The sequence below is a fragment of the Adiantum capillus-veneris genome, chromosome 3, assembly GCF_014529385.1.
Source record: "Adiantum capillus-veneris isolate H3 chromosome 3, ASM1452938v2, whole genome shotgun sequence".
Lineage (NCBI taxonomy): Eukaryota > Viridiplantae > Streptophyta > Polypodiopsida > Polypodiales > Pteridaceae > Adiantum > Adiantum capillus-veneris.
In genome coordinates, this window is record NC_140933.1 from 84450656 (window position 1) to 84460134 (window position 9479).

The 9479-nt window shown below is 48.1% G+C and overlaps 1 protein-coding gene across 5 annotated transcripts in view; it reads right to left on the minus strand.

Moving 5' to 3' along the window:
• LOC147461221 (uncharacterized) overlaps nucleotides 1-7932 on the minus strand; it is a 124119-nt gene extending 116187 nt beyond the window's left edge. Inside the window, exons 1-2 of one of the 5 annotated variants that reach the window (XR_015187573.1) lie at nucleotides 7631-7932; nucleotides 7271-7449 (exon numbers count right to left, since the gene is read on the minus strand). Coding sequence is in view for 4 of the 5 variants with exons in the window: in XM_086508825.1 (XP_086364951.1) it covers nucleotides 7271-7449; nucleotides 7631-7811 (360 nt within the window). In the remaining variant the exon portion in view is untranslated. The remainder of the gene's footprint in view (nucleotides 1-7270; nucleotides 7450-7630) is intronic. The other 4 variants (XM_086508824.1, XM_086508825.1, XM_086508822.1 and 1 more) reach the window with 4 other exon arrangements.
• Between the last annotated feature and the right edge of the window lie 1547 nt (nucleotides 7933-9479).

Here is a 9479-nt window from a genome sequence, read left to right on the forward strand (position 1 = left end):
GGCGATCACGGTGGGACCTCAACTGAAATCTCACTCTGTGAGGTACGAATCTTGAAGCTAGTTGGGTTTATCTAGCTTCGCCTACCTTGCCCTTGCACTGTTCTCCTCTCGCCTGGTCCAACTGGTCTAGTCCTCCCTCGCCCTAGTCATCTCTCGCCCTGGTCCAACCAATCCTCGTCCCTGGTCTAGTCCTCCTCGACCCTGGTCCAACTAGGTGGTCTAGTCACTGTTCCTGGACCAGGTGGTCTAGTCACTATCCTCACTTGTCCTAGTCTAGACCTGTGTTGTTCAGCCCACACATAGAGTCTTCTTGCCCAAAGCTTGGTTGGATTGGTGGTCACTGCATGACACATACAAGGCGGTCAGTCGAGCGTCAAAGCGCACTACTGAGCCCTCTGAAGTACTATAACATAAAACGACCTTTGGTATCTAGTTGAAGTCCATTAACCTCATCACCCATACCTCCACATACGACATCCCCCATTCCTTCATCCGGTTCCACATCTTCCAGATCACCTTCTCTAGTAAAGCTCTCTCCTATTCTGCTACAGCAGGCTATTGAGCAACACGCTCAGCAAGGGGCCATGGAGGCGCGTTGGCTAGTGTGTTGGCCAAGGTAAACATCAAGTTCCCCACCTTCAAAGGACTCTCTTCAGAAGATGCTGACGACCATGCAAGGAGGTTCGTATCTCTCTATAGGGGTCGTGGTCTTAACAGAGAAGATGCTTATTTCGTACTTTTTCCATCCACCTTGGACGGCTTAGCAGACAAATGGTACAACCACTTTGCGGAGAACCATTTTGCAACTTGGGCAGCCTTAAGACAACAGTTCTGTGCAGCTTTTAGGCCAGGTGACTACCAAGAGAAAGTGTTGGATGAGTTGGCCAACATGGTGCTCCAGCCAAAGGAGACTTTTGTAGAGCTTATGACTAAAACCAAGTCTCTGGTTGCCAAGCTTTCCCAGCAACCCGGTGAATTCATGGTTAAGAAGTGGGTGGAGAAGGCGCTCCCCAAAACCTTTCAGTAAAAACTCCGAGAGAGCCTCCGACCCGACGCCACTCTGGAGGAATTCATCGCAGCTGCTACTAGGATAGAGGGGGCTAGGAAGTTGTTCAACAACTCCCCTCACATAGAGAACCCCTCTGTGTTTTCGGAAAGTCCTGCTGATCCATTAACTTCTTTACGCAGGGAACTGGAAGCCCTAAAGTTACAGCGAGCACTTCAAGAGGAGAGGTCCTTCTTTCTTAGAAAGGAGAAGCCTCCACATCACGAGGCATTGGAACAGATCAAGCGCGAGCTAGAAGAGCTCAAGTGTCAACAAGAGACTAAGGCTACGGTTTGGTGTAGCTCATGCCGCTCTCCAGGGCACCCTCCACAGGAATGCCCCCTTCGGGTTTACTGCCACTTCTGTGAAAAATCTAGACATGAGGACAAAGACTCTTACTACCTCAAGGGATTGCGACAAATACAGCAAAGTCTTGGTCCTACTCTTCAACAAGGGCCAGCACCTGCATCCAACATGGTTTCTCCTTGTGGCCATCCACACCATATGCCACCTTTGCTGACAACCCCTCCTATGCAAGGTATGCCAAGTACTTTTCCGTCTCAGAGCTTTTATCATACCCATGCTCCCTCATCACCTCAAAGCTTCTATGCCTCCACCTCCAGCTCAATGCACCGAGAGCAAGGACCACCTCGCCCTTCGACTCACCCTTTGAATCCGCCCATTTTGTGCTACACATGCGGGGAATATGGGCATTACCAAAGCAAATGCTCCTTGCCAGAAGGGTCTCCTCCCTGCCGTCATTGCCCCGAAACGAAGGATCACTACAGTAAGGATTGCCCTAAAATTCGTGCATCCACGGCTTCGAACCCAAGTCAAAGCCAGAATGAGTTTGCCTTTCCCAAGCTCAATTTGATAGCAGTTAGCACCGTTTCTCAGCCGCCCCCTTCTACCCACGTGGTTACACCTCAAAATAAGCCGCCACAGTTGGTAGAGGAGCCATTTGGTGTCCTCACCGGGGCCCAGAGAGCCGCTCTCGGTCTTAGCATTCCAGCAAGTTCAACTGCCCCACACATTCTCACACCAGTGGATACCCTGCCTTCAGCTGTTAACAAGCCATCCCCCAGTGCCATGAAGGAATCCAAATCTTTGCTCTCCGATCTTGATGAAGCTTTCTTGGAAGCAGTTTCCGATCTACAGAAGATCAAGGTACCCGAGGAACAACAGGTAGAAAAAGAGAAGCTTACAGCAGAGACAATCTTGAAGAACACCTTCCAACAAGTGTCCCTCTATGACATGCTGCGACTAGATGCGAGTTTTAGAAGTGACACCCTTACTGTTATTCAGTCACTTTATCCTGGAGCAGGTCATAGTGGCGGGCACCTCCCAGTGCGACCATCAGAGTCCTACATGATATCCAATCCCGCTGCTCCACTCACTGATTATAGAAGCCCTCGCCTGACAATGTCCGTTTTGGGTCGGCAATTCTCAAGAGTGATAGTGGATGGTGGATCTGGCATCAACCTGATGCCCGAGTTCACTATGCTAGCTCTAGGTCTACAGCCTACTCGCCCTGCTCCCTTCACAGTTACATTGGCCGACCAACGGACAGTCTACCCAGTGGGCATAGTGGACAATGTGCCTCTGCAGGTACAAGACTTTACTTTTAACTTGGATTTTGTTGTGGTTCATCTTTCCCAGGTTGAGGGCAGATTTCCCTTGCTCATTGGAAGACCATGGCTGCGACACACTAAAGCACTTCATGATTGGGGAAACGATGATGTGGATACATACTTCTGGCTCCCTGATGCAACCCATTCTCTTAGAAGGAGGTATGGATCCCGTGGTGCAGCAAGTTTCTTTGTCAATGGAAACCAACCCGGAACAAGAACAGCCTACTGCACCTGAAGGGTCAGACGAAGATCTGTTGGAGTGGTTGGAAGCTAGCGAATCTATGCCTTGTTATGGAGTCTCTATTCACTCTTTGCCTGAAGGTACACCCCCTTCAAATGTTTCTACAGTCACTACACCAAATGAGCCAGCTCAAAAGTTGAAGGTCACAGAAGCTACTCCTGATGCGCTCTTGGTGAAAGCCTTTGAATTTGGTGAGCCTATGAAGAAGCATAGAAGCGGGAAGAAATGTCCTCTACAGGAGTTCACCACCCCTCAAACATCAACCCCTTTGGTATCTGCTTCTCCGACCAGAACAAAGCTCTCCTCTGCGTCTAGCAAACTCCCTTCACAGAGCACGTCCTACTTGCTGAATTGCTTGCTGAATTCCAAGATCACGATAGCTGTCTTGTTCATGATAGCTGTCTGCTCCGTACTTGCCCCTATCTACCCCTATTCCCTCGACCCTACACACAATCAGAATGCCCACATCCTTAGGGTTCACACCGGTTGCATACAAACTCACGCCCTGCACACAATCAGAATGCCCACATCCTTAGGGTTCACACCGGTTGCATACAAACTCACGCCCTGCAGAACCAGCTCAAACCTATACCTACTCACCCTCCTACCACCTACTCACCCCTTGTCCTACCCACCCCCTTCCTTGCCCTCGACCCTACCTACTCACCCCTCGTCCTACCCACCCCCTTCCTTGCCCTTGACCCTACCCTCCCCCTCACACACCCTCGCCCCTCTACCCACCCCTCGCCCTAGTCCCTTCCCCTCACCAGCCCTCGTCCCTAGTCCCCCTCACCACCCCTCACCCTAAAAACCCCTCGCCCTAATCCCTCCCCCTCACTTGCCCTCGCCCTTGCCCTCCCTCCCTTGCCCCTATCCAAATTTTCCCTCCCCTTGCCCCTACCCACCCCCTCACCAGCCCTCGCCCCCCCTCACCAGCCCTCGTCCCCCTCTCTCTCCCTCGCCCCTACCCACCCCTCACCACACCCCCTCACCCCTACCCTCTCCCCCTCACTTGCCCTCGCCCTTGCCCTCCCTCCCTCGCCCCTACCCACCCCCTCACCAACCCTCGCCCCTACCCTTTCCCCCTCGCCCCTACCCACCCATTCACACCCCCTCGCCCCCCCCTATCCAGCCCTCATCCCCCTCTCTCTCCCTCGCCCCTACCCTTTCCCCCTCGCCCCTACCCACCCCTCACCACACCCCCTCGTTCCTACCCTCTCCCCCTCACTTGCCCTCGCCCTTGCCCTCCCTCCCTCGCCCCTACCCAAATTTTCCCTCCCCTCGCCCCTACCCACCCCCTCACCAGCCCTCGCCCCTACCCTTTCCCCCTCGCCCCTACCCACCCATTTACACCCCCTCGCCCCCCTATCGAGCCCTCGTCCCCCTCTCTCTCCCTCGCCCTCGCTGCCCATCTATCCTGCCCTCGCCTTCTATCCTCGCCCTCACTGCCACGGGCTGATGCTGCTGAGGATTGATTGGATGCCCGAACCTCCGACCTTCAACGCCTGTAGGCCAACGTCGAGCTTCTCTGTGCAAGCGCATATCAAGTAAATTTTCTATGTTGACTGGATTTGGCAAGCAGCTCAGCTGTGTTCGTGCAGAGAAACCTCCTCCCCAGCTGCAATCAATTCTTGCAATCCATGGTATCGAGCTTCAACGAGCTGGTTTTCTCTACCTTGCAAGTAATCAAAGCATGATTTACCTTCAAGTTTTTAGCCGCTAATGCCTGTTTCAATTCCAAAGCTTTTGCCTTCACAAGCAAATCAGATACCTCAGAGGTAATCTTCACTTCATCCTCACCTGATTTGGCAATGAGGACCTTTTCTCATCCTCTAATGCTGTGATCCTCTTTTCAATTTGATGGAACTAGTTGCATCAACAAGCATGTGCAACTCCTTGTCCTTAAATTTCACTATATTTATGGAGGAAAGATGCAAAGGATCCAAACCGAGCTCATTCGGTTTTGCCAATTGGGATTCTTGGACTATGCAATCATACTTCTTCCTTCCTATTCAAAGGTTTAAAATGTTGGCAAGCATAAAGTGTTTTCTAACTCCACTTTTGAGGCATGTAAGATCATGGTTGGGCCTAGAACCTGCTTCAAGCAAGATGTACAGATGCGGTACCTAGTGGTTTTCTTTCAAAGTTTTTCAATATTTCCTCTCACCGAGACGGTGAGCGGTCTTGTGGCGGGCAACCTGTAGCAGGCTAAAGTGTTACTTTCACAGGACACACACTGTTAGTACACTTGGTCTGGTCTGGTCCACACTGGACGGACTCTCTAGGCTTGGCAGTGACACGTGGCAGGATACGGACGGTGGTCTAGTGGGATAAGGACGATGGTCTAGTGGATCGTGGCCAGGTCACCACCACCACTCGGTTTATTGGCTTAGGTGGCTGGCATTTATGAGCCATTGGTGGATCATCTGCTGGATATATGATCTTTACGTAGTCGTCTAGAGTGAGTATATACACAGAGCACGTCTTCACCACCCCGCCACATCTGAGCCTCGACACCCCCATTGTACTTGTGAGTCCTGGGCTGGAGCTGAGTGTGCTGCCATGCCAGAGTCTATATCAGTTTTTTGAGATAGTCGAGTCATATGTTCTGGTCTGCTGTTGTGTCTTTGTGAGCTCTGTTGATGTCTATTGTTTCCTTTCTTTTTTAGTCTGTTTGAGTGAGATTGTCACGCACATTGCCCTGAGGACCACCCACTGTAGAGAGCACAACACATTATCCGCGCTACAGACCTGTGAAGCAGCATAGTGATGTAAGTTTAACAAATAGCACATCGGTGTGGAGGGCTCTTAAGAGGGTCAGTTGGACCCCATCGTTGCGTCTCTCTCTCTCTCTCTCTCTCTCTCTCTCTCTCTCTCTCTCTCTCTCTCTCTCTCTCTCTCTCTCTCTCTCTCTCTCTCTCTCTCTCTCTCACACACACACACACACAAGTAACTAAAAGGAACCATCAATGACGCAAAGTTGCATTCAGTAACACAAGGAAAGAACAAGAAATTGTGGGAAGTAGTGATTTCTCGATTCTACATATTCTCTCTATTCCGCTGCACCTGACATGCTACGTTGACTTCCTGAGCCAATTATGTACATATGGGTATCTATGACTCAAAAACTCTAAACTGGAAGAACAAAACTTAAGACTAAGAGACTCAGCCACTCAAAAATCAAATGAGCTAGAAGATTGATTGAATGATTAAAACTATGTTACAATAAGTTCCTTATATAGAAGACGAAGAGACACATATGAAGAGACACATTCGATTCATAGACTCAAAAGTTGGGATTTGGAGGCTCAAAGCTCAAAACCTACACTATAAGACCCAAGTTTGGTCAAATGAGATTTCAAACTCCAGTTTTTTTTTAACGTTTCAAACCTCTCATAAGGATTTCAAACCCGTGTGAATGCAACTATGATCGGACTACGAATAGACATGTCTTTACACATCCTTTTGGTGAAGAGTTGTAACCAATCAATGACGAGGCACAACGGATCGACAATGGGTGGGTCGTCAAAAGAGTGGCTATACCATGTAGAGGCATGTCCTTTGGGGAAGAGTTATTACCATCGACAATAGGAGTTTCGCAATTTGGTGCCTATTATCGCATTATCTTCTTAGTTCCTAGTTAATCATGAATGCAGATTCGTAGAATGACTAACCAAAGAGACCCCTATTGTCAAATGGTCACGAATCTTCCCCAAAGCACATGCATTCTTTAACGCAAGGAAGAACAAAGGATTAAGAAAACGTGCTCGATTCTACCTTCTCTCTCAATTCTGTTGCATCTGATATCTTGCCCTCACAATCCAAGATAAAGGCCTTATTTAAAATAATACACCCAGACCCAAATATCATTGTAACTTGCTCAATAAAATCAAAATCTATGAAGATTTTTCACTAATCTAACCTTGCCCTCATGCTCATCAAAAGTGAACAAGCATTTCTACTACAACCTTATCTAAAAGACCACACCTACACTCAAAAACTCCTTGAATTGTTCGGAGAGAAACCTCACCTTCTCAATGAAATCCCTCAAGGAACACCAAACCTTGCACTAATTTTCAAGCTCTTGCACAACAAGATACTCCACACAATTATCAGCTAAGAACAAGAAGACTCTCAACAAACATCCCATTAGGCACTCTCCTTCTTGCCAAACAAAAAAGCAAAAGTGGTAGGTATAAGCACAATTGCAATAGTACATGTTAATCTGTAGGCGATTAAAATGTCTTTACCTTTGTGATATATTTCAAGCCAAATTCATTGCAGTTTATATCAATACTCTTTACATATGTTCGTTCTTATGCGACACAAACAAAAGATCAGCTTAAAATGCACCTGTGCTGGATATTGTGTCTTTCCTCTACCACCAGTCCAAGCATAAAAATTGATATTCAGCTCTCCACAGCTATCCGCTTCAAAAATCCCATGAAGTTTTCGATCACTATAATTGAACAGGAATAGAGGCATGCCTGGCTTGATGTTTTTGATGTAACTGAAGTGAATTTGTGGTAGACCTAGAAAAACAAGAACGCCAACGATCATGCTTTCAAGGTTAAAAGAAGATTGAAATGTAACTTCCTCATGTGGGGTGCCATGACCTTCATCAAGAAATGAGACGCTGCAGACACGTGTGTGTGTGTGTGTGTGCCCGCGCGCGCGCGCGCGAGAGAGAGAGAGAGAGAGAGAGAGAGATACCGAATAAAAGTTGAGTAACACATTCTTCGAAGGTTGCATGGGTGCAACCAAAAATGACTGAAGCAAGCTCACCAGGCACAAGATTGAGAAAGTGGCCTGTCAAAGAGGAGGAGGGAGAGGAAGGGGCCGCAGTGGGACTGTGAGGACCCAAGTATGTTTCGGTTCGTCGTCCAGCTCCCATTCTTGTTTGTGTCTCTGCTCGGCTATTTTGAGCGCGCTTTTCTTATGAAATGCGATGCGAAAGAGAGAACTTCTAAAGGAGCCTGGAGGACCCAAAAATACTATTTTGATCCAGCCCGTTCAACATTCTCCCCCCGTTATCCAGGGGCATGAAGGGGTGGGATCTCCGATGGGATGATGGAGCATTATAGACCTCGAGCAAAGGAGTCTCGGACAAAGTGTAAACTCAGGCATCCAAAATTACTTCCCCCCCCCCCCCCCCCCTCCCTCGCGGGCGGGGGATTAAACTCACAGCCTCATGGATGCGAGACATGTGCCCTGACCACATCGCCCGCGCAAGTCTTCATTGAAATGTAGGCGTATTCCTTGATACTTGATGTGCAAGCGCATCGCATCACGAAAAGTAAGCTCGGGTACAAATGTCAACTCGACTACTCGAGTTTACTCTTGTACCTGAGTTTACTTTTCACGAAAAGATTTACAGTGCCCAATTGATGTAGGGCCCCTAGATCAACAGTGGCCCTTAATCCCATCTCCCATGCATGTGGTAGATATAGTTGAGGCCAGGTTATGGACACAGCCCCTCCCTTAGTTCTTGGTGCAACCAAAATGATGATACATTGTAAATATAAGTTGTTCATATCGTGTATCTTGGCCACGCTCTTGTAAATGACATGTGAAGTCCTCACAAAATACTTTGCTCCTTTCTAACCAAATGCTTTTTGGCCTACCTAGCCAAGGCCTATGTGATGCGTTTTCAACAAAAGTTCACTTCCTTCTCTTTCTTTTCACCCTTTAAACACTCTCTCTCTCTCTCTCTCTCTCTCTCTCTCTCTCTCTCTCTCACACACACACACACACACACACACACACTCACACACACACACACATCTTTAAGGTCACTTGGGATTGTTCATGTGCCATTAAAACTTATCTCCTTCTTCTTCTTCTTCTTCTTCTTCTTCTTCTTCTCTCTCTCTCTCTCTCTCTCTCTCTCTCTCTCTCTCTCTCTCTCTCTCTCCAAAGTTGGTCAAAGTATTTTCCCACGATGAATTTGAATGAGTTAAGCTTTGGAGATTGCTTAAGCATTGGCTTGAAAGTTGTACCAAGTATAACTACGTATGCAATCCACTTGGCATCGTCAAGTATGATGGGCACTAGGACCCCTAATGAGGGGGCATAGTGCCCCTCATTTTGGTCTATCATGGTTACGGGAGGGATTGAGGGGCACACACCTATACACCCCTAAAACATAACACTCAAGAAAACAACCCCTTATGTGCATCAGCCTAGTTGGGAACTCTAGATAGTACCATTGGGAACTTGCATGTGCCCCTCTTGATTCATAAAGCTGATCTCCCCTAAAATTCTTACATCGCAAGACTCAACCATTCTAAATGTCATGCAAGAAAGATCTTGGACCTCCTTCAATCATACCCTCCCACCCCAGGGGTATCTTGGCAACAAGAAAAAAATTCTTCAAGAATGGTAGAGCTAAAATCCATGGCGCCCTAAGAACTAGCGATTTAAGAGTTGTCCATAGGGACACATCTGCAAGGAGGTTCTTTGAAAAGCTACCTTGCCCCTACATCTTCTCCAAAAAGATACCTGTTGTGGAGGTCCCCACTCGGATTCCTTCAAATATTCGTGTTTTCCCTATGTTGTAGTT